This window comes from Amblyomma maculatum, chromosome 11, assembly GCF_055883805.1.
Source record: "Amblyomma maculatum isolate TAMU_Amacu chromosome 11, ASM5588380v1, whole genome shotgun sequence".
In the NCBI taxonomy this organism is placed as follows: domain Eukaryota; kingdom Metazoa; phylum Arthropoda; class Arachnida; order Ixodida; family Ixodidae; genus Amblyomma; species Amblyomma maculatum.
Genome location: NC_139354.1, coordinates 31,258,513 through 31,284,518, shown reverse-complemented (window position 1 = coordinate 31,284,518; position 26,006 = coordinate 31,258,513). Strand labels below are relative to the sequence as shown.

General features: G+C 45.4%; 1 protein-coding gene across 1 annotated transcript; it reads right to left on the bottom strand.

Annotated features, from left to right (window-relative positions):
• Positions 1 to 1,994: 1,994 nt before the first annotated feature.
• Positions 1,995 to 25,626, bottom strand: LOC146173372 (uncharacterized). The gene is made up of 2 exons (XM_084583363.1): positions 25,328 to 25,626; positions 1,995 to 5,274 (listed from the first exon to the last, which is right to left on the bottom strand). The coding sequence occupies exon 2, from the start codon at positions 5,219 to 5,221 to the stop codon at positions 4,493 to 4,495; it is 729 nt and encodes a 242-aa protein (XP_084439489.1). The 5' UTR covers positions 5,222 to 5,274; positions 25,328 to 25,626; the 3' UTR covers positions 1,995 to 4,492.
• Positions 25,627 to 26,006: the final 380 nt, after the last annotated feature.

Below are 26,006 nucleotides of genomic sequence, written 5' to 3'. Positions count from 1 at the left end.
AGTCTGCTAGCTACAGCATCCATGGAAAGTGTCTGAGCACACATCCTCATATATCCTTCGTCGAGCCACACTGGCACATCCTGAATGAGATAGCAGGCTCGTCGTTAAACAAGAATTGTTTCTCACAACTGCGATGCAGACTAATATTTAGAAGGCTTGGCTAGAGATCGGAGGGATAGTGGTTCGATTCCAGTTGGAGACCAGATTGTTTTTCTTGAATGCTAAAGTGGAGGTCATTTTCTGATATAGCATATACGACTCCCTTTAAGATGCTCCACGATATTTCCCTGCATATAAAGGCATTGCCATCAGACAATAGTTATTGCTCCATTCACATTTCATGACTGTCAGCCCTCAATGAAACATGTCAAGGTTTACAGGCAAGCAGCAAATTTGGCTATAATGAATTCATACAGGATTGGTTAAACGGAAATTTGTGGGTGCAAACAAACAGTGCCACAGATTAATATACTATTCATGTATATAGCACAGCTACAGCACAATAAAAATGACAATAGAAAATTTATAAAACAGAAAACCAAAAACTCCCAACACCCTATGAGCTAAAAATTACAGTACCCAATTTTTTTCACACGAGAAGCCTTCTTAAGACCTCGATAACTGTACAGAATATTTGCATAATTTCCACTAATAAGCAAAACTAAGGCAACACTAGGAAATATGATACACTGATTAATATCGCTGGGCTGGATGAAATTTAAGGACATGCCCATTCACAGGGGTACAACAGCTGATTTAGGATATGCAAGAATTTTTGGAGCAGGAAAACCTGTTTTGGAGCAGTAAAATATAAAATTAGAGCAGGTGACAAGAAAAATACTGCATTTTGGAACACAAATTTATTTTCAAGGCCGTTTAAGGGGAAGAAACCTTACTTTCAGCATCGAGAAAGAAAAATGAAAAGACATGAATATCGGATCGTATGTATATGAGCAAAAGGAAATCCTATCACACATCATAATCAGTGTTCCCTCACACTTTATTAGAATGGCTGCCCTTTTTTTTTTCATTGCCCCTTTTTTTTTCTTACACATTCGAGGCAATAAAAAAGGAAATCCTATGATCTGCACTTAGTTGATTTTTGGGGTGAATCTGGCCTACACCACATTTGTAAAGAAGCATTTTATTCTGCACGGTATGCTACAATAAAAAGGAAAAATGTTTTCAGACTTCAAGAACCGAATCAAAGAAAGAAAAAGGTACAGAACATCAATTGCTCTTTTCATGCAGGAATGCCTTTAACAGCTATGTTTTCAGCTCCAATTGCCCGTCATGGTTCCATACACCAAGGCAGATGAACATCCTGCTATGGAACAGTTATCAGAATATTTTGGAAAACTCGTGTGTTGTCGTGTTAGTTCAAAATAAAATCTTTTCATTTACTGCCTCCAATAATGATATTGTCAAGGTACAACATTGTTAGCCTGTGAAAATTTCTAGCCCAGTACAAAGGATTATCACTGCTGAACTAGTGGCGCAGCCAAAGCACACCTACACAATTTTGTTTGAATACTGTTAATGGCACCAGGTGGCACCACATGTCCAAAAAGTAGCTTTATACTTTACTAATCAAGTTCTTGGACGATGCTCAGACTATTTTTTCCTTCGGCATATCACCTCGTTAACTGCCACCTATGTTGGTAAGATGCTAGAGCTATGGTTATTCTTACTAACCCACCTCAAGCCACTACTAGAAGAGCATCTTATACTGATTACAAATTTGAGTGATACGCTGATGTAGCCAGCATGAACTGTGTGTTTTACTACACTTATCACATGATGTCACTCACTGGCCTGCGCGACAGTACAGGAACACACGTGATTAAAACTAAGTTTCCTTACAATCTGTTCTTTGTTTCTGCCAAAACATACATGCAGTAGAATAAACTAAGCTTAGCATGGATTAGATCATCAATCTTTCGATGAAACTTGTGGGGACCTGCTCCACGGACCTTTAAAGGCCGCTTCCCGGCACCCAACTGCCGAGGGGAAACTGGTCCCCGCTCGGGCACATTATAAAACGAGGCATTGCTGGCTCTTTGGTTTCCTGCTGCCCGCTCCCTGGCTGCTCTCCCGACGACAACCCCGACCCCGGCATCTGCATGGACGGACCTGCCTACCCTCTGTAAGATAAAGATGTTTGTTTCATAGCCCGCTGTGCGTTGTCTTGTGTCTCCCTCGGGCAGAGGAATCGTCCACAAAATGGCGCCCAACTGGAGCTCAATTAGCACCCAAGTGGACGATTTCTCTGCCGTCGTGGGAGCACACGGCAAGGCTCACAGCGCGACGCCATTTTGAGTATGGGCTTAACAGCTGGAATGCAGTGTAATAGTGCTTACTTGGTTTTGAGTTGTTTTGTTTGTATATTTGTAGATAGAGATGCAAATTCTTTTTTTTGTGCATAGACATGCGTGCATATGCTAGTTTTACAGTGTTGTCGCCGCGATTAGCCTTTATTACTAGCCTCCTGGCGCAGGCTAGCTGGTAGTCGTGCGCGAGCAGCTGTTCTGCGCCTTCCGGCCAGCCTTAGTTGTTGAGTGGGAATGCCGCCAAGAAGGGATGTGCCAGATAGGGTTGCCGCTTTGGATGGCAGTGCATCCGGAAGTGAGGTAAGGGACACGGTAGAGCCTGCGCAGGTTATCGATGAGGTCGCACTGATGAGGCAGATGACCGAAGTGCTGTCGGTGTTAACCAGTGAGCTCGGTTCGGTGGGTAGCGCCAGCCTGGCCGCAGCTGCAGAGAGTCTCGTGTCTGCGGATAAATGTAGAGATCCCCTCCTTTTCCGGCTACACGGCCGTGAGGTCAGTCCATGAGTTCTTGCAAGAACTCGAGGATTATCAGACGGCACTGGGTTCCCCGGATGACATGGTGCTAGCGCAGATTATTCCCGTAGCACTTGTTGAGAGCGCGGTGCGTTGGCAACGCTGCCAGCCGGCCTTCCAATCGATGGCAGGCTTCACAGATAGTTTCCCGCAGAGTTCTTGCCGCCCGATTAAGAGCGCCGGATGCTTGAGGAGCTCGCGTTGCGCACACAGCACCCAGAGGAGAGCCTCCTCGAGTATGTACGCGCAATTCAGGAGCTCTACAAGAGGGCAGATCCCGCGGCATCCGACCAGGATCAGGTTGCGCACGTGATCAAGCAGTACCATCCGCACTTCAAACCGTATTTATGGGAACATGATTTTGCAAACCTCGAGGCCCTAGCACAGGAAGCGAAGGTAATGCAAGCCAATTTACTCGCAGAATTGCGCTACCAGCCACCCCTTAGGCCAGCTGAATCACTAGAGCCATAATGCGCCTGGGTCTGAGGCCAAGACTCCGCGGCGCATACGTAAAGACGGTAGGGCAAGACAGGCCAGAGAAAGGCTCCGCTATTCCTCGTGCTCTTGACCCCTACGCGTTCGAGCAGCAGCGTCGAGCTCGGCTCGACGCTGCATGGAGAGAGGGAAAGACATCCTCAACTGCTTCGTGAAACACGAATCCCCCGACCGCACGGCAGGTGAATGATCGACTTTGCTGGAATTGCAACCAGCCGGGCCGCGTGGCACGCCGGCGGTGATAATTGTCACCATTGTTGAGAAAATTTCGCTTTAGCCACGGTGAAAAATGGGAAGTGTACTCCCACGTTGCGTCACCGGGCGACCGCACCAGCGGCGCAGAGGCTTTTGTTCCCCTCGCCTGTAGAGCGCAGAGAGTGTTGTCACGCTCAAGCTCAGCCTTTACGGGTAGGACATGAAAGTGTAAGCTACCAGCCGACATTAAAGTCTTACTTTAAGCAAGCCATATAGACGTGCCTGCGTGTTCTAGGGGTGATGTGAATGCAAAGGTTCCGGCAGGCTGATTTTGATACCACACCCCTTGTAAGAAAGGGCGACCCGAGATGGCAGGTCTTGCCAAACAATGTCAAACAACCCTACGGCCAGTTAGTGCTCGGCTATGCCAGCTGTCAACTACCGCCTGCCACTGACCCTACCGACACCGATTATGAAGGCTCGAGCTCGTTAGCGTAGTGAAGATTCCGCATCAAAACTACTCTGACATCATACAGTTTGCAAAGAATCAGTAGCTGCATTTTTTTACCATTCTAAGTAATAATAAAGCTCCTATGAGAGAAGCCTATAAGGTTTGAAAGTCTTGATCTATTGACAGAGGTCAACAAGAATTTGACCCCAGTGTACCCTTGAAGAATCAGTAAAGCTGAACATAAATTGCCATTATAAAGTTCCATAATTTTAAACCCCAATACAGAATCGGAAACTTTTAGTACACACATGCGATATCAGGTCTAAAAACTACCTACAGAATGACTATGCCAGTTTGCTTGAGAGACATGCAAATGTCATTTCAAACATAAAAGTGGTCAACATATCAAGTACAGTGCAAATATGAACACATACATAGAAAAATCAAACACTTGTCACAGGTAGCATTATCAAAATGTACAAGAATATTATGGAATAGCAGAGCCACATCAGTGTTCCTTCTTTTCATGACGAAGGAAACTTCGCTTATCAACAAATGCCCTTGCACACAAGCTACACCGAAATCGTTTCTCGCCCTTGTGAGACCGTACATGCACTGTGAGGTGGACACGTTGTTTGAAGGCCATGGGGCACAGCTCACACTGGTATGGCCTCACGCCCGTGTGTGTGTTGACATGTGCATCCAAGACGCTTTTCGCTGAAAATGCCTTCCCACAGTGGTCACACCGGTAAGGACGCTCTCCAGTGTGGCAGCGAAGGTGTCGAATCAGATTCGATGACCGTGAAAAGCACCTCTTGCAGAACTTGCACTGATAGGGACGCTTACCAGTGTGGACGCGAAGGTGCAAATACAGGCCACTCTTCCGTGAAAAGGTTTTTTTACAGTGACTGCACTGGTATTGCTGGTGGCCTGTGTCTTCACCCTGCAAATTTTGCTGGTGGCCTGTGTCTTCATCCTGCACATTTTGCTGGTGGCCTGTGTCTTCAACCTTCAAATTTTGCTGGTGGCCTGTGTCTTCACCCTGCAAATTTTGCTGGTGGCCTGTGTCTTCACCCTGCACATTTTGCTGGTGGCCTGTGTCTTCAACCTTCACATTTTGCTGGTGGCCTGCGTCTTCACCCAGCAAGTTTTTCTGGTGGCCTGTGTCTTCATCTTGCATATTTTCCATGTCACCTTGAGGGCTTGCTATGCAGTGTGGTGCAGGATGCTGTTCCATAAGTGAACTTTCCCCAGGAGGTGGCCCATGGTTGTAATGTGCGGTGACAAAACCTGCATCATAAAAAACACATTTCCAATCAAATACTGCATATCCCATCAGTTCCCTTGGTCCTAGAACCGCAACCTTCACACAAAAATGTACAGCACCGGAGTCAATCAGTTAACCATACAAGTGACTCCACTTTCGGCAAAATTTTTAACACTGGTTGTCCTACAGGGGTGCCAACGTTTAGTTACCACCACAAATAGTTAGATTGAGTAAAGCATACTTGAAATAAAAAATTGTGCACCTTGACCCATGCATTTATGGCAACTACGCCTTCATGACAATGGGGCCTTTGAATCAAAACTAAGTTTAGGAGTCACAAAAAAAAAGGTTAAATGTCCTGAACATGGGAAGTAAATTTTTCAGAAGGGAGTGGGTAAGCCAACAGCAACATTGTACGGATGTAATAAAGATATCCGATCTCTATTGATTAATGTATTGCCTGTAATTATGGAATTATCCAAGGTGATAAACAGGCATCTGCTTACGAGATCTGTACTGCGTCCTGTGTAATATTTAGAGGATTTTGTTTGTAGTTGCTTGAAGAAATAGTAAACCATATTACTAATGCAAACTGCTGCATGGAACAGCTACGAAAGCTACGTTTTACCAAGGAACTCATGGCAAAATCTGAGGTTTGCAGACATAGATGGCTTTAAATTGACTTAGCTATATAGCAGAAAGCAAATCCAGTGATATCAAATATAAATATATAAAGATGCACTCAGTCAAAAAACCAAATGCATAAGCAGCACAACAGGGAATCTGACATGTCAGAAAAACATAAGTGATAAGTTATACAGCACTGAAAGGAGACTACATGAAACAAAAGATGCTACAAAAAGGAAGCCAGCTGCTCAAATCAGAGGTAATGAAGCACATAAAGCAAGGTCACAGATTTTACAGAAAATATGTTTGGCATATAGGAACTGCCAAATGCACCAGCGTAATTTTTTTTCACCAAGAACATGCACAAAAAATCCTGCAGTTTCTACAGCATAAAGCTTAAGTGTGCACAGACAAAAAGTCAAATATGAAATACATCAGAAAACACTTCCTCCATATTTCACGCAATACAAAACTAAAATAAAAATAAGTAAATCAGTTCAGGAACACTGGCAGATGTTTCAAAAGGTTCTTCCGCTACTGGCTTGTACAAGCTGCCTTGACGATGCTTGTTCAGGTGCCTGTAAGGTAAGACAGAATGAAATACCCTAAGTGAATAACTCCCAGTGCCAAAATCAATAGCACATGCACTTTAAATTCTCAAGAATTGTAATTCATGGTGCATTGGTGTCCTTGAAGGAAAGATTAGTTAGGATTGAAAAGGGGACATTAACTAGTTCAAGACGAAGACAGTAATCATTCATTACTTGGTTTACAGAGTTTGACATCTACAAGCGACCCAGGCAATGAGACACGCTGTAAAAAAAGGCTCCAGAAATTTCAACTCCGTGAATTCTTTAAGTGCACCGACACCTCATATTACAGGGGTGCACTACACTTTGTCTCCATCAAAAAGTGGAAACAGATGTAGTTACTGATTTACATCCTTGGGTTCAGCAGCTGAGGTCTCTAACCACTTATCGGAGTAAAGCAGATAACAAACAAACCTCATATGACATTTAGCAGCCAAGAGGCAAAGCTGGTCTGCCAACCTGTAACAGCAGTGCATAAGAACCAATGGCTCTGGTAGCTTTGAAGCATATAAAAGCTTTGTACCGCTGATATGTTCAGAAATTCTAAAGCCTTTGGGGCTGGTTTTAACTCCTCATTGTCGGAGATTGAGGAATCCTCCACTACCACTTGTCTATTGTTTCTGATGCTTATTGGGACCAACCACTCGTTTCAGACGGGAGTTCGCTTAGCGTACATCACGTGCCCGATAGCTACAGTGTCCATGAAAACTATTCGAGCACACACCCTCATATATCCTTCGTCGAGGCACACTGGCTCCTCCTACATGAGACGGCAGGCTTGTCATTAAACAAGGAGAATTATGTTTCTCACAATTGCGATGCAGACTAAAGTTTAGAATGCTCAGCTGGAGATCGGAGAGATTGTGGTTCGATTCCCGCTGGAGACAAGATTTTTTTTCTTGAATGCTAAAGAGGTCATTTTCTGATCACACTTTCTGTACACAATGTTTTTTCCTCTAAAAATTGAAGCATGCATGTGGCATGTTTTCTTGGTCACTCTGTCATGGAACAGTGTATTGCTCTCTAATACTGAACATGCTTGTAAGTGCAAGGCAACAGCATGCAGTGCTGCTTCACACCTTTCGTAACTATTTCGCTCATCACGTGGATAAGCTTAATGACTGTGAACATTTGTAAGGCCCCTTTTTCAGGTACCACAGTGACCATAAGGATAAGACTTGGTATAAAGGGCTTTTCAGATGTTTAGATGTGGTCAGTTTTTATTTTGCAAGTGAGAGTGCAGATGATGCTGCTGCGGTAGAAACTGCATGAGAAATGGCAAGTCCTTCCCGCTGAGCGATACCTATTCGCCTGTTTAAAAACAGCTGTTATCGGGAAACGCTGCTACAATGATAGAACTTTTGCAAGCATCAAAGTGCAGGATGTTCTGAGAAAAACATGGCTTACCATGACATGTTGTGTGCCTTCTTATTGTTATACTAGATATCCTCGCTATACATTGCCAGGTTGATTTTATGACGTTTAGTGTTAGTCACACAAAAGTGTCTCCGGCTAGGAGGGACACCACAGTGGAGGGCTCTGGACAATGTCGCCCTCCCAGGTTTTTGAGTGTGCACTCACATCACATAGCATAGCAGTGCATTGTGTTGTGCCTTAATTAAAATGCTGATGCTGCAACCAAGACAGATCAAGGTTCTCAGGCTTAGCAGTAGAGCACTCTAACCACTGTGCCAATGCAACAGGTTTATAGCAAGGTTATTTCTATGCCATCAGACTGGCTTACCGTATTTACATGCATAATGCTCACACTCGCGTAATGCTTTCACCCCCAACATTGGGCATTAAAAATTTGAATTTTTTTTTCCTCCCATGATCATCGCGCCACCAATATTACCACCGATTGCCACTAAGAGTCGTCTGATGATGATGTGGCTGTCCCCTTTGCATCGGGTGGGCGCAAAAATGCACCCTAGCCGTTGTTTGAAAGGAAAAAAAGGGGGGGGGGGGGGGGGGGGGAGAATACGAATAGAAAACAGAGGAGGAACGAGGGAGGGGGAAAGGAAGGATAGGTTGGTTAGACTGGCGGCACTGGTCACAGCACGCTCTGCGGGACAGCCTCATTGCAGTCCACACTGTCAACCGCAGCATTTCTTGGGCTAGATTGTATAGTCATCCACCATCACTGACGCAGACGCTCTTTGGAAAAGATGCCGTCACTGCGCTGTCTTCAGTGGCGAACCCCAAGGCCTGTGGAAGGGTAGTGCTCTCTGGATGCATTGGTCTGCTAGTAGTAACGGAGAGATACTGAATCTAGCTGACCTCGTGTGCACGCGCTACCAGGCAGCGAACCTTTGAACCTTTGTTCGGTGTCGTAGCGACATTTCGTCGCAAAGTCAGGATCCGATGGCTACGCAGAAACGACAGCACAATGCGCTTGCACTGGAAAAGAAGATGGATATCATCAATGACTTCGAGAGTGGTCGCTTTACTAAAACGGCGCTTGCGACGAAGTACAGCGTCCCGAAGAGCAGCCTGACGAGAATCCTTTAAGACAAGGACAAGCTGCGGGCGGCATTCGAAATGTCACGCTTTGGTCCCCAGCGAAAAAGATTATGAGCAGCTGACCACGAGGATCTGGAGAAGTGCCTCGTGCTTTGGCTGCGAAGGGCCCGCAGCGAAAACATCCCCATCAGCGGACCACTCATTCGTACTAAAGGAGAAGAATTCGCTCTCCAGCTCGGCATTGAGGGCTTTTCATGCAGCGACGGGTGGCTGACTAGGTTCAAAGACCGGAATGGTGTGTTCCGTGCCATTTCAGGAGAAGCTGCCGCTGCCGATACGACGGCATGCGGAGAGTGGAAAGCAAGACGGCTGCCCGAAAATCATTTTTCAGCAGCCATTAAATTAAATCGCAGTTCCCACTACCCTACCAGCAGAAGAGTAAACGGTCTGTTGACTTTTTTTTTTTTTTAATATTCCTGTACTATGAGAAAAAAAAAAAATGTTCGCTGTGTACTTTGTGCAGTAAAGTTCTTGCCCATTGTATACTGTTCTCCTTATTACCGAAATTTTGCATTTTAGGATTCACTTCCGCGGAAATCGCAAACTGCGTGCCTGCCTGTCGTGTCAGGACCGCGGAAGCTGAATGCGCAATGCTGAACCCATTATCTCGGTAAACGAAACTCCTGATAAACGGAACATATTTTCCCGGTCCCTTGAGGTTCCGTTTAACGAGAGTGCACTGTATACTATTACTGTGTTATCACTAGAAGGGACTGTATAAGTGAAAATGACAGCTGCCTGTTAGCCAAGGCAAAGAGAGAGTGGTGTCATAAATTCACACGCTAATAGCCAGAAACAAACAAAGCAATGAACTGCAGACAATTGAAATTGAATGAAATATAAACAGTGTCAACTGCCACGGCTGGCAGACACTCTGGTAGGTGACAGGCCTGAGCACTGATCGATCACCAGGATGTATGACATCATGAGAATATGTGACATGGTTAAATGTGCAGGTGCATTGGCAGCTGCACTCGTCATGTGACATGGTGAAGAATGGTGACAGTGGGTCGGATCCACAACTTCCTACAAGTACCACAAAGATTCAAAAAGCAATTCAAATTATGGGTGATGCTTAACGTCCACCTGCAAGAGTTTGACACAATACTGGTTGATGAATCCCATTTGCCGCTCGTTTTACAGTTCCTTGTTTAGGTAAATGTAGTTGTCGCTCACCTTTTATAAAAGTACTAATTTGTACCTATATATCACACACTTTTCTAAGTGCATATGATCCAAACCTATGTTATCCAGCCACCAGTCGCAAGCAGCCACCTCACAAAGTATAAAGCACTTTTTTAACCGAGATGCACGAAGATGCCTGCATGACATATGAGTAACGTGCCTGCCTCAGCCCCCAGGAACTTTGGAAGTATGGTCAGGTCATGGCAGTGCATGACCCGCACATTGCCAATGTCGGCATCATCTGTCACGCTCTATATGGCGCAAGTGGCGAACTGTGTCCATGCGGCCGAATATCTGTCCCATGCTTAAGCACAACCTGTCCCAACTTTCCACCTCACATGAGCAAGCCGAGTTTGGCTTTGATTTGATTATGGGGTTTATCGTCCCAAAGCGACTCAGGCTATGAGAGGCGCCGTAGTAGGGGACTCAAGAAATTTCGACCACCTGTGGTTCTTTAACGTGCACTGACATCGTACAGCACAGGGCGCCTAGCTTTTCGAGGGTATGATGTTTTAAGCAAAGGAGCCCAATGCTTCGATCAGGTACCGGAGATAGTCTAAAAAATGCTACAGTGATATGCGCGCCACAAAGAAGCAGAGCTACAAATTAAAGCTCTCTCAGCCTCTCTTTCAGGAAACCAGCTTCCCCGTTCTCTGCACTGGGCTGTCGAGCCGCAAGGCTGACGTAGGACTAGAAAATGACGTCCAATGGTCCGTCTCGCTGACTGACGGGTGAAGGATGGGCGTACACCAATAATTCTTGTCCACCGCTCGCTGCTGCTCGCTTTACCCTCGCCACGTCTGAATGCAATGAATGCAGCGGCGCGTTTTTCACGCACGCAGAGTGTCACGTCCCACCTCTCACCAAGCGTGGAGGAGGATGGGGATTTTGGCTCGCGGAGGCTAGACGACCAGGCAAGAGAGTGAAAATCCTTTGCGAGGGAACGGGAGGAAAGAAACAAGACAGAATCAGGTGATTGTGGTGGCTGTAACTGCGTTATTAATTACTCTCTTCAAAAACAATTTTTTTGGTCTTGCGTTCTCAGGGCGAAGCCTCACAGTCACGGGGGAAGAAAATATTTTCGACCGAAGTGCGGACAGTGGCCCTTTAAGTTATATATCTCGTCCGCAAAGTATCTGGCTGTTGAAGAAGCCGTAATTGTTATTTCTGGCAGTCTTGGGCTCTGTCGCGGCATTACAGAATTCCAAATCTAAGGCTCATGCATGTTTTCTAACTGGCCGGCGCCCAAAGCAAACATTACATGTGCCTCTTCACATTACATTAGCACAAACATAGCAGCTGTAATGAATGCCTTTGCTATACTATCTGATGACGGGATACGAATCTATCGATGAGATAGCATAAGCAATTTTGTGGTGCATAAATGACCCAAGATAGGGGGCAACTTGGAAGATCAGCACAAAAAACACATGACATGTGCATTAAAAGCATGTGGCACACCGACGATTTTGGCAGCAGATATGCCAGCCTAAGTGCACAGCGTTAGTTTGCAGCACCTGTCAAATCTGTCTACATTGAAACCACTCGTGTCACAGACTACAAGCCATTCCCTCTCGGCATCAACAGCACGCCCATGGTTTCCTTTTTTTTTTTGCTGCATTAATTTTTTTTTTACGCACTTGGATTGAATTTGCCACCATTGAAACTGAATATAGCAAATGCGGCCGTTATTTATTTTGTCAAATCTAGTGAGACCATAGTTTTTTACGCTTACTTTTTTTTTAATTTCTTAAACGTAAGAAACTACAAGTACGACTGCAAACTTCTGTGGACAGTCAGGGCATTGTGGTGAAACTTGGGTAGAGATATAGAACATCAAAATGATGCAACTGGTACAAGCATTCCACCTCTCTATGAGGCACAGTCATAAGGTTGTTCTCATTGAAGTGAATGAAGAACAAGGAATAAGTGCTTGCACGATATCTTTCTTCCATTTCGACGTTTTTCAGTGCATTAACCATTTTCTAAACCCGTGTCATTTATGTTTAGCAATACCTACTCAATTTATGATAATTTAGAACACTGTGCTAGGCAAAGAAAGCATTAAAAAAGGTGACACTAAACAATTACGATACTTATTAATGCAAAATCTGAGCACAGCTTTTCACACCACAGAAAACCTGGTGGCCTCGTAATGAGCAGCGCAAGCAAAAAGCATGCATTCGTTGCATGCATCGGATGCATGCATGCATCCAAGGACAGTATAGTCTCGGTCCTGAAGTGGTCCGGGTTGGGCAGTAATGCCTAGAAGCAAACTGGGAAAATTTCATAAAGACAAATTATACTGCAATTCAAACAGCTTCAAATCGAATAGCGACAGCTGGTGGCAGATCAAACAAATCTGATGAAAACGAGTGAGAGCAGCAAAATAAACGTGCTACTTTTTGATGGTTTGGTGGCGCAACATTTTGTTACGGGGGTGGGTTTATAATTTACAACGTAAGCGGGGAATGCATGAATGCAAGGTACAGTCAGAGCAAGGCTTGTCCTCATCCCAGTCCATGCGCTTTAACCTCCTCTACTTCACGCACAGTGCCGCGTGGCGCAGCGCAGTTGTCCCTGGGGCAGACGAAGCTTATCCTCAAGCGACTCAACTAGATCTATAATAGCAATGCTTTAACCGTGCCACCTGAGCCAGCTGCATCTTCTGAGAGCAGCGATTCGTCGATGTCACTTTAGCTATAACATAGGTTACTTTGCTAAACTGACTTAAAACAAAGCGTACAGCGTATCACCACAGGAACTTTTGATACAGTCCACAGCGTAGCAGTGGCATCCAAAGCTAAACAGATTCTTCGGGCTCGTGACTGCAGCATGAGCTGCGTCATATCCAACCCTTGCACGATCTTGGGAGGAAATGGTTCGCAAACGAGCAAAGCAACGCGCCTCTTTAGCAAGACAGAGGTGTTGCAACATGGATGGGTCATCATGCAAGGAGAATGAAAGAATTGTATCCAGGAAAGCTGCTGGTAAGCGTGCGTAAAGACGGAAAAAAGGCGAATATCCGGTCCCTCCACGCTTAGCTGTGCTGTAGGCGTAAGTAACAAATGACAAGATGGTGTCCCCGTTCTTGTGATCTGACGCTACATACATTGACATCATGTTGATGACAGTGCTGTTTAGGCTGTTTCTGTACACAAAAAATGGTAGCTCAAACCTACTTGTTTTTTTTCTTTTTCTACTTGTTTCTTGCTTCGCCTGATGATTATTTTACTTAATGTGCAACAAAGATTGTTGCACACTGTGTCCGTGCAACAAAACCCGCCTATTTAAGGGCAGGATGCGATAGCTTGAAGGGGGTCCCTCAGGATCCATATAGTGCCATTCACAAAGCTGTCTGAGACATCAATGCTTCATATGACCAAGAAGGTTGCCCGAGGCTAAGCAGAACATTGTGCCCTAGACTGGCTTGTACCACTTGAAATTGGGAGTCCTACCGGAGCACCCTATCTTGGGTACACCTAAGCTTTGCCTTTAAATGTATAATGTGATAAAATGACATGACCCTCAGTGTCCTTATGCTGCCATTCACCAAACCATTCACGCCATCTGTGTTCTGGGTGACCTTGCCAGGTTGCGGAAAGGCGACCAGAATCTTGCATCCCAGGTTAGCCAGTGCCAACAGTGACAGGGTGGCCCAGGATGCCATCTGGTTAGGTCGACACCGAAGGCAACAGCAGCAGGCTTAAGGCTGGAACGAGCACCTAGAAGCTGCACTGTAAAAGACATTTGATTACAATAAAGAAAATAAATGTGCTGTCTGAGAACCTTAAAGGAACACTTAAAAGAGTACAAATGCCTAATTATTTAGCTCATTCTTTATCCTTTGTGGTGACACGCCAGACATTACTGTAAACGGATCACCACATGATAGTCGCCCCTAACAGCTGAATAATAATATTCGAATTTCTTTTCTCACATGTTTCGGTTTCAAAAGCCAAGCTGTGGCTGTGACATCAAAGTCAAATGAGGGATGAAAAGAAAAGCGGTGATATAATCGTTCCCGTGTCATTAGAAGTCACTACAAAGTTAAAGTCAGCCTGCCTCAAGAAAAGGTTTTACCTAAAGCACAGTTTCTTAATCTTACCTAGAGGGAAAGCTGTGCCACCGTCTATGGGAGCTTGCATGGAGCTTCCCGACGACCAGTTCAGCCACCATGGGTGCCCGAAGCATGATGAGGGGGAGAGCTACTGACTGCAGAACAACTTGTGGCCAAAAATAATCCAAAGATAAACGTTGTTCTGCAATAAAAAATGCCCTAACATTCAATATTGTGCCTATAAATTGCAAAAAGCAAGCAAAACAGCGTGTAAGTGTACACCTTATCCAAAATAAGCGATGGCTCTCTCTCCTAATGGCTAAGTATTCAGCAGCACAGAAACCAATATTTTGCACCTAATAGGCACACTAACAAAAAAAAAAAACTTTTAAAATATATATATATGGTTGCTAAATCACTTTAGAGAGTTTTTTAGTAGCATTTCAGAAAACAAAGACCTTTTATTGGAGTCGTCTGCGTTTGAGTCTTCGCTACTATAGCTTTTGTGCTTACGTTCGCGCCTCGTGATGATGATGATCATGATGAGAAAGCTTATTAATGGAAAAATACTACTGTTTCACACCAGCAAGTGGCACACCGGCTCATGATGCCTAAAGCGTCCACGGTGGCTAAAGTGCAGCGCCCCCAGCTTTCCCTCTGGATAAGAATAAGAAACTATGACATATAAAGAGAACAGTAAGTGACTATTGGCCTCGAGATCAAGCAGAGTCGCCACCTTGTGGCGAACCCTATAGTGATATACGTACGCGCATGCGACGTGTACAAGCATGTTTTTTGTTTGTTTCCCAGTTCTGGCGTGCTTATGCTTACCTATCTGCCTCTCGCAAAATAAATGTGAACAGGTTATAATCCCACGCCCTATTTTAAAAAAATACTTGCCCGTATCGAGTATATCGTACTGGATAAGGACATCACCAGTCGGTTTTCAGCGCTTGAGATTCTTTTACGCGTGGAGTCTCATATGAAGCGATGCTGTCATTATAGGCACCGTGCAGGAGTAACTCGCGATACGACGCGCGCACCCCTCGCGGCGGGAAGAACATTTTGGTAGGGAGACGTGCGCCCGGCCGTGCAGCGGAGACGCGGCGGATCTGCTGTGCGTGGGGCGCATTCGCCGTTCATTCTTTCGATTCGCGGCATTCTATGGTTACAAATGAATTGCTAGGTTGTAGTCCTTGTATTGCTGCTGTTGCACACATTTTCACTGGCCTGATAAAATATTTTTCGCGTCACCGAATAAGCTTTACGAAGCGAAGCAACGCTAAGTGCGAATCGCTGCCTTCCAACGAGCAGTGAGCCGGCAATCATGCCCGGGTATTGCCGCGTCCAGATTTACCGGGAAGCATTTTTCCCGAAAGAGGACACACTATACCTTCACCTGCATTAACATCCTTTCTCAACCCGCAAAAAAAAAAATATTTAAAGAAATTGGGCAACTCATAGGCATCAGCACTACTGCGACCGCCGTGCGCGCCCAGTGGGCCGCGCCCGTGGATGCAGTTGTTGATTGCACAATTTTTATTTATGCTGTCCTGTGGTCTATATTTCCCTGTCTACGATAGCTTGTATAAGCACCAGTACAATGCAGAGAGTAATCAACAGCAATGGAGCGTTTTAATGGCGCATTTACTATGTCTTGCGCATTAGTTTCGCGAATTTACCTTGGCAACTTTTTTTTTTTGCTTGCTTGCTTGCTTACATTTTTTTCCTCTCTCTCAGCTCGTTCCTTTTTTTCGTTTCCTTCGCTGTCCGCTTCGCCCTCCTCTGTAGATGTGATTCAGGAGATGCCATTCTATACACTTTATTCATTTACTTGTGTTAATGACATTTCGATGTCTACTGAGCTGTTGAACCTCGAATGATGAGCTGTTTCTCATGCGATACTGCTCAATCGAGACTGTAGCAAAAATTAAGTAAAAAACATAAATGTTATTTATTTTTATTTTTTACTTATTCATGGACGCTTTGAACAGATCTTGCATGCATTACATGCCATCTCTCTCCATACAAGTTGTCGAGCGGCTGGCTGCCACCTGTTACCTTCCCCTGTCAAAACTTAATTTTGTGATAGAGGACTTGAAAGTACCATTAATGAGGCATTAAGGATCGTCCAAAAAAAAAAAAACGAAAGAAAACAAGCATTCAAGTCGGGATGAGGCAGGACGTTCTTTCGACGAAAAAGAAAATTAAGCATGCTACAATTCTGCAGATCGTTTCTGCAGTGCTGTAAGGGAGTTTCCTTTCTCATATAGCTGTGTCGCTGTATCAGTGACCGCGTGCCATCTGCCATCTTTTCCTTTATCGTCAAGAAAAGTGGCAACCGCCTCACCAGAAAACAGCTAAAGCTCTTCGAAATCCGTCTGCCTAATATAAGTGCCTGCGGCATTTTTAGGCAGGGGTAATCGCGTTCTTAGGTTTTCAGGCTTGTCGCTTTTTTTTAGGCTTTTTTCTCTTCTTTGACTACAGCTTCATTCATTCCTATTCTTCTCCCATACTCGTTCCGTCCTTCTCGGCCGCTCGATTCCCCACAGCTTTCTTTTTTTTCTCACCCACCCCAGCTTGGGGCGTTCAAGCTGGCCTGTGAAGCTGTACCACACTTGGGAGGAGGGGCATTCGCCACAAATGTTTTTTGTATTTTTCTACATTTTTACCGTGTTTTTTACTCCCCCCACCCTCCCACCCCCTTCGTTTTTTGTTCGGCCTTTTTCAACTGCACGCGCTTCTCCTGTCGTCTTCCGTTTCGCATGTTTCCAGCCTAGAAATAAACGTCCAGCGGGCTGCCAGGGCTCGTCCTTGTCTCTGGGTCTTGTGTCGTGTGGCTCTCGCATTGTTTGTGCTTCGCTACGTCGCTCGAGCTGGCTGAAACTGCTACCATTTCGCTGCGCAGGCCGCCTTTTTCAAGCGCGCACCCTGCCCAGGCGGCCGCGCATCTCCCTATCAAACTGTTCCGGCGCTCACTCGTGGCGCTGCCTGTTCACCGCGAGTGCTGCCCCCTGGGTTTCTGCACGGTGCCTCACTCGTGGCGCTGCCTGTTCACCGCGAGTGCTGCCCCCTGGGTTTCTGCACGGTGCCTATAGGCACCGTGTCAAAGCAAAACAGTTCACTGCCACTTAATGCAAACACTCAAAAATCGTATATTCCCATTTCTGTTTGGAATACCATAGCTACTGAAGCATGCGTACACAGACTGTTGCATAGCAGAATGCAGTTTGAATAGGCCACTCTGTGTCTTCTGTATGCTTGATTGAGTTGTTTGAGTACCTTACAATAATTCCTTTTTTTTTTTTTTTTGCTGTTATACCTTTGTAGCAGTGCCTTAGTGGTGGGGTACTCAACTACCGAGTTCGAGAACAGTGGGTTCAAACGCGGCCATTTCGCAAAGCGCTCCTCTGCTATGGGATTTGACTGCACGTTAGCCAACCTCAGGTGGTCAACGATACCGAAGGCCGCCACGTCATCCATGACCCGTCATAGCCGATGTCACAACATTTCAGAAACATACCTTTCCAGCATCTAATTGTTACACTAATTACATACACCTAGATCATTGTACTTCACTGGTAGCCCATTAAAATCCCTTTTCGTCCAGGTTAGTGCTGTCTACCTAGCAAAAGTCGATGTTTCTGTCAAGGGGAGTAAAATAGCATCATAAAGGCTTAACTATCGGTGTTTGGCTCGAGAATAAATACATCTTTATAGGTGCATGATAAGTTGAACTCCATTTTTTTTAGACAGTTTTAAATCTGGCACCTGTTTTGCAAGCCACACTAATATTTTGCTTTGTATAAGGTTGAATCACTGCTCAATAATTATAGCGATAAAGAAACCTTCAGCCTTTTAAAATTCTTTGCCAAAACATGACAGCAACATTCCCAGTGTTTTTACGATGTCTTCGCAGCGACCGATTTGTAGCTTGCATTTTAATGTTAGAATTAATCAATGGTGGTCCGAAGTTTTGTCAAGTGTGTAAAACATCTCTCGCACAGTGAAATTTATTGGCATTGTAAAAACATCATTAACTGTTAATTTACCAACATCACAAACATCAGAAAACTCTTATATGCCTAGGTTTTCGAAAATATTTTAGGCATTGGCACACTGCTACACTACAAATTCTCTGACATTGGCTGCAAGAAGCATTCGCCTTGCTGTAAACTCTGAAAACTCAATCCACTCAGTGCTGTACATGTGGCAGTCAGTTTTATTGTGCAGCGAGATTTCCGGTGTAAACTCATTTTTGTAGAACAATTGTGCCTGCATAGTTGGTCTTCCCAGAGTTGATGTGCATTCAGTCTACCGCGACCCGCCAGGCAATAAGCCGTCAGTGCTACATTTAACCAGCGTAATCCTCAAGTCAAATAAGATATAATGAACCAGGCTGTGTCGTAATTCATTCTAATGTACTGGAGGTCAGAACATGAACCTTGCACCTGTGTGGGCTTGACACTAAATTTGCCCGTCTAAAACTCGTACCTGACACGTGCACACTGGTGAAAAGGCAATAAGAAAAAAAAAAAGCTGTCATAAGGCAAGCGGTACACAACAAAAATACCAGGCCCATGAGCGTAGTAAAACGCAAAATGCGTGCAAAACGACGCCAGTAAATCTAAAGGACGGGTAGTTGCGTGCCTTGTTTTCTTAAAATATGCGCTTTTTTTCCACAGCATTGGTCAAACCCACTTTTTTTCTGCAATATTGGACACAAAACAGTAAATCACTAATGCATTGCAGAATACACATTTTCTTCTCCAACAAACGCAGCATAAACTTGGAAGCAGACCTACACGGCATGTGTTTCTGTGAGCGCCGCTGGCTGCCGGTTCACACTATCGGAGCAACGGTGGCGCCACCTCCAGGTCGACCTCGCGGCGAATATTGCTGTTTTTCATACTGTGTGAACGAGACATGATTGTGATGTTGCAGCCATCTTTCAGCTGCTGGAATCAAAACCGGAACTGGTGAGAAAATTCAATAAAAGTTACTTCACCATTGATGGCAAAAACAGCGTGGAGATCCATACACAGGAATGCATTATGTACCATTTACAAGAATAAAGTCACCAATATTTGGTGTCCATACTCCATTAACACTGCAAGTTACTCACAGGCATGAAAAGTTATGCTGCCAGGTTATTTTCCCACAGGAAATAACAGCACACAAATGCCAGAAAAGCAACGTACACAGCAGCACATTGAATTCTCCACTGAAACATCCTGTTTAAAAGAACCAGACACAGGATTAAACTGTTTTCCCATCTACGTTCCAGAATACCTAGCAAAAAAAATTACCTGATAAGCGACTGTTTATGAAATACCATGAAGTCTCTTTCACTCATCCCCTTGCTTGCGACACTTGTCAACATGCAATAACTTACCTTGTTTCGGAGAAACACAAAACTTAAAGCGCTTCTTTTGCCTCCCACATGCATAGAGGCAGTACTTATTCGCCAGTGGCAAAGGCAAAATAACAGCTTATTTTACCATTCTGTCACCTGCCTCTATACTCAGCCACCTCTTTCCTTTGCAGCTCACACACACACAAGCACTCAGGAACCCCTCAAACTCACACAGGTAATATTAGAGATGGATTGCTCAGCAGCGAGCCGGATGTCTTGAGCGGCTCTCAAAAAAGCGGGTGAGCGGCGGCTCACTAAAAGTGAGCGGGCGGCTCTTTTGGTGAGCCAGCTCTCAATCAGTAGTCCAATTCGTGTTGAATGGTTCCTTGGGAGCCAATCTTCTCCTCGGTGCAACTACAGCACCATCTATTAGCGATGCGAGAAAGCAACTGCCCTCCCACATGGCCTTCGAGATTACCCCCGCGCCCACGTGAGAGAAACGCAGGCGCGGGGGTGATCTCAGAGGCCATGCCTCCCGCCCACGGAGTAAGATAAAACAGGAGCGCCGACTCTGGCGTGCTGCAATGTATTCGGCGTAGGCCAATTTTGCTGCACAAACACCGAGCCCGCGTCCGGTGCTCAGCTTCGCACTGTACTCTCTCTCTCCGCTCCCCTTTCTTCGCCAACGTGGCTTCGGTCACGCTTTCCTCCTATCCAATCCTCCTCGCAGAAAGAGACAAATATGCACGCCACCTCTCAAAAGTGTTGCGAAACGAAATGCCCCCAAGCTCGATCCAGGCGACTGCGCGAGTGTCACGTACAACAGACAGAGAGCAGACGGAGGGGTAGCTTTCTGCGTCGTCTGCTAGCAGAAAAACGCACAAGTGGAATCGTGGTCATCACCAACCTGTATCTTTCTTTAAGATAAAACTAAGATATAAAGCTCCGCCAGTGTTTTGTTTTTTTTTGTCGTCTGCGTATTCCCTTAAGAATGAGTCGACAGGAGCGTGCAGACGACAAACCACGCAGCGAGATCACCAGTACACAGACGGAACGGCACACGGCACGACATACGTGTGAGGAGCGCATACTGTGCACTGCTTCTTTTTTTATATGCGGATGGTAGGGTAGGCGATGAAGTGTTTCGTCGTTGGATGTAATTCAGGGTACGACAAAGGAAGCGAAAACGTCCCCTTGTTTCGGCCACCAACTGATTCAAAGCTTTTCGAGCAGTGGAAGCAGAACATTCCGCAGATTGGCTAGGAATTACCTCAAAAGCACAGGGCGCGGCATTTCACGGATGAATTTCTTTCTCTAAAATACTACAGCAGCTATAGAGGAAATGTATGCCTTAATGAAGAAAAACGGGCTCACCTAGTCAAGGGCGCAATTTCTACCGTATTTCAGAAAAATCAAGAACCGAAAGCTGTTGAGTGCTTCGAATCAGGAGAAAACTTGAAATGAAGCTTGTAGTGCACAATCCTGACGACAAGGCCCTATCAACTACAAGCATGCCACCGATGGTGCATCTACAACGTTGAGCTGCAGAAATGTAATAAACATGCTGATTATGCATGCGCTGTGGAATGTCAATGCGTATTCAAGAGCCCTAGGTGGCCCAAATTTATCCAAAACCACCAACTTCGGCCTCAGTTCGTCCATGTGCAGGCGCCGGAGACTGAACTTAACATCGCGGACCGTTTTTCTAATTGTAATACTCACACTTTCATCCTCAGGATCACAGGATGCAAGAGAAAACACAGAGACGTGAAACGCGCTGTCTACATGGAGATCTTCGCAAATAAGAAGGAGTCAGCGGGACGCGGCAGGTGAGCTGTATGAAGCAGGTGAGCGCAACGGGGCTGAAAGAGATATATGCCAGCGATGAGGCAGGCAGCAGGTGACACCTCAGTGCAGCTCGAAGATGCAGACACGATTTCAAGGGATATATTCCTCACAGCGATGCAGGCAATACATATTCCCACAAGGATGCAGGCGATACGCAAGTGCACCGAGAAGAAGAAGACAGACGCGGCGGCAGCACGGAACAGCCGGAGCGGAGGCGTGGCGGCGGCATGCTTCAGCAGAGTGTGATAAATACTAGCGCCATCTATCAGATCCGCCACCAAGCTTTCTCCGACATAGCAAAATTTCGCCCTTCCAAAGAGCGGAGTCGGCACTCCTGTCTATCCTACTCCGTGCTCCCGCCCTTCTTCCAAACAACCCTTCGCATACCCTCGCCTTCGGCTGTCTTTTGAGCCGCTCTTTCAAAAGAGTGAGAATGAGTGGTGGCTCACTGAGCGGCCGCTCCTTTGGAGAGCCACAGCTCAGTGAGCGGTCAGGAACTGTCAGCAGTGGTTCTTTTGGAGAGCCGTTCATTCGGTGAGCCGTCAGGAACCGTGAGCGACGGTTCTTTTGGACAGCCGTCGTTCAATGAGCCGTCAGGAACCGTTCTGCCAGAGTGGGGATCTTCTGCTTGCTGCGACGTCAGCGCATTCGATTAGCAGTAAGAGAAAGCAACTCCAGTGGGCAGGCATGGGTGGATCGAGCCGGCATATAAAGAAAAACAAAAGTCTGCAGTCTGTACGGTCCTCTGCACAGTCAGCTGCTGTAGGTCAAAGAGCAGTCGGCTGCTTCGCTGTCATGTAGAGGCTCTGCGCCAGTGACCTGGCAGCCGCAATGCTGCGTGTATGTTTCGGGTGGTCGCCGCCGATTATGTGCGTCTTTTGTTTTGCTTTCCATGCTTGCTATGCGTAGTTTTCTCAAGCTGCATTACAAAGCGAATGTAGTCTACAGCCAGCCCAGCAGCAAAAAAAAAAAAAATCCTGTTCGGCCTCGAACAAACAGCACCGACTGCAGCCCGTCGTGTACTCTAAACGGGAAACAGATGCCTTGAACAATTAAAACCACACTTCACAGCATGAATAGCAATGATGTAGCTTAAAGTAGGCAAAAAATGAATGAATTATTTAAATACGATCAACATGTGTATGTGGCGGCAAAAGCAGGAAAGTTGAACAAGTTTGAGTCAGGGGACCAGGGAAGAAACCTGCTACCAGGTAGACAGGAAGCAACGGGAGAAGCCGGGGTGCTTAGAGCCGTGGACCTTGAGAAAAACTGCCACAAAGTTGAACAGGGTTATAAGAATATACGAAAAACAAATCAGCTAGAGAAAACAAAAAAAAGGGGCAGTGCCAAAAAGCGCAATCTAGAAAAGAGAAAATGGACTAACCCAGATTCGAGTACAAAGCGCACACTGCATTAAAAAAAAAAATGCATACACATTATGCTTCAGGCTCCTGAATACATTGTCCCCGGGAATAAAAGAGGGACCTCGAACCAGTTAATCAGTTTTCTCTATATTTATAATTCACTACATTATATATATATATATATATATATATATATGTATATATGTATATATATATGTATTTTTTTCTGGAGGTGCACCCATAGCGACTATATATATATATATATATATATAGTCACTATGGGTGCACCTCCAGAAAAAAATAGTGGACTTAAAAAGCAAGAATGGCATCTAAAAACATTGATGCTGCTGTTTACCAGGATTTTCTAGTCACCATGAAGGGGGATAGAATGGAGACAAATATTTCCACACTTTCGTTGAGTTCAGGGCGGTCGAACGGCGTGGATCAGTGAACGAAAGAGATAGAACCCTAATCTCTCTCCAATAGACCACTGCTTGCTTCTGAGCGAAACCGATTTAGGTGAGCCGTTCAAATGAGCCGGCTCCTTCAGTGAGCTCAGCTATTCTAAGCCGCTCACTAAAGAGCCCCTTTGCCCACCTCTAGGTAACATTCACATGTGCATGAAGCGCTCCACTGAGACGTTGCAACAGATGGACCCCAGGCTCACTTGGGGCCTTTTGGGTCACGTAAGCCAGTGCCGTGAAACGTCGCTCCTCCTAATGCAGAAGCTCGCGCATGCCTCTGGTGCACTGGTCAGTGGCACCTTCAGGGAGAATGGAACGCACTGAAGAACAGCTTGACTGCCTTCTGACAGTGACTCATGTGTTTGAGCAATGAACTCGTGTAGATGTTTGTAGCGAAATAAGTTTTGTAATGGCTCGTGGTACTTCACGGTGTCTACTTCATTCACTGCTCTCGTTCTCTCACCACCATCCATTCGAAAGGCTGGGAGAAGCTGCTACCTAATGTGCACAGAGCATTTTTCCACAATTAATTCTCTTAAATTGCTGGTGGCTCATTTTAAATTTACTTGTGAACAAACATTGTGCTCGTTGTGCTCCATGCTTTTCTAGCTTATGAAAATTTTATATGTATTAGGCCCACCACGAGACGTGTTATACCTCTGCCACCGATGTCCTGCCATCTTAATATGCTGCGCTGCTCACAACAATTACCTTATTTAATCGCATTGAATTGCATTTTTGTAGTCAGTACCATTAATGGCCCACCGTGCGGCAAAAACTTGGCCTGCTAAATGTGATGGCAAAACAAGCAGCCAATTCAGAGCAATTCTGGAGCAATATTGCACTTTGGAGCAGAATAGAGCAGGGAAAGCAGTTTGGAGCCAACGGAGCAGCACTTCCTCAGCTGTGTGCCTTACAGCAGAATAAAGTTTACTGCACTGACTGATTTCAGCAAACCAAAAGGATTCAAACAGCTGACATTACAACCTGAGGGTTGTAAGATATCTTTCAAAACCCAATTGCTTTTCTTTTGCAAAACTCATGGTTGCCCTGTTCCCAGTAAACTTCCTCACCTCACTACTGCACCAGACCCTCTTTCACTACTCTTGCCTTGACTTGAAAGTCACTCAAGGACATCTTAGCGCACATTAAATGTTTCAACCACGTCTATTTTCACTTCCAATGCCACTTCAATACCACACTCATTTCTTTTAACACAGTAAATGATTTCGTTGCCACAAGGCTTGTTTTGTTTTTTACTCATGAGCACTGAAGTTGCAGCCCTATGAGTGAGACTAGCAAGAAATGATTTAAAAAAAATACTGCAGAAGTGACAATAGGCCGCAGAAACTGACCAATGTACTACAGCAGTCAATAAAACCATGCAAATCACTCGCAATGAAAAAAATATGATGGAGCCGAGTGCAACACGATATTATTATATATTCCTGCTAAAACAGCATTTCATATTTAATAAACCAACATTTGCATGTAAGTCCTCAGATCGGGCCCTTTTGCCAAATAGGCTCGCACATTTACAAGACTGGATAATAAAAGAAAGCCAGCATCGCCGCACACCACCGGCAGTCTTGCTGAAATACTGTTACCTACTCAACGTAGAAGTATTTACCCTCGAACTTGTCATAACACCCCGACTGAGCCGCCGATTTCAGCGCATCAGACTTGCTACACGGCATAAAAAAAAAAAAAAAAAATAGAAGGGTTCAACGCTGCTGAACCAAATATTGAGCGAAAGCATTAGCTGCGGGTGACCGAGCCTTCTCTTTTTCGTCTTCCCCAGCCCACATATAACGCCACGCTTTAACCAAGCCGTATGAACGTGCCTTAGTGGGGTAAGGTGAATGTCAGGGTCCTGGCAGGCTGATTCTGACATGACCGTCCCATGTGAAACGAGAGACCCAAGTTAGCAGCTCCCTGCTAGGGGACCACGGACACGTAGTACACGGACCGGCACGCGTACATCGACGAGCGGTTAGACATGGCGCAGTATTGCTTTCGCAATAGAAACGAGCATGACAGCATATATCGATGAGCATACTTGCGGGTTGCTGCCGTGGTCTGGCCCATCTTCAACTGCTGAGCTAGCCAACGCCGTACTTGCGTGGCTACACCGCCGGCAAGTGACAGAGCAGTGCGCTCACATGTGGTTGAAGACATCTTGATTTCATTGCCTATACTATCCAAAGCTTCACTTTCTGCTGTTGATGAGGGGTATAAAAAACACACTCGACTTCGAGGTCACTCCAAGTCCAAGTTATCCAAGTCATGCGTACCAACACCACACGCGTACAGTTCTAGAATTTCGCGGGAAATGCAACACTAGCGGAACGGAAGCCGACTGGAAGCTTTTGATCATGCTTTTGATGAATGTCGCGCTGGTCGCGCTACTTGAAAGAAAACGCGATAGTTTCCAACGCAGTAAACAAAAACGTTGCAAAACAAAATTTAGGTGGAGTTATTTACAAATAACTACACAAATTTTCAAGTAGCTTTTTTTTTTATGTAACAAACTGATTTATTAAAAGTACGAGGCCTTACCGGTTCTCGTTTTGTTGTTATACGCATGCGCAAAGCGATTTCGCACATAACGCATCTACTTTCGCGCTAAAATTGAAGCTGAATCCCAAACCTGCGTGCGAAGCCAGAGAGTGGCTGCAGCGCCCTGCTCAGCCATGTATAACTTGGGGGATGCGGCGCCTATCGCATCATCTCCCATA

Excerpts from the sequence above, each read along its gene's own strand:
- LOC146173372 (XM_084583363.1), bottom strand. The coding sequence starts at position 5,221 with ATGGAACAGCATCCTGCACCACACTGCATAGCAAGCCCTCAAGGTGAC.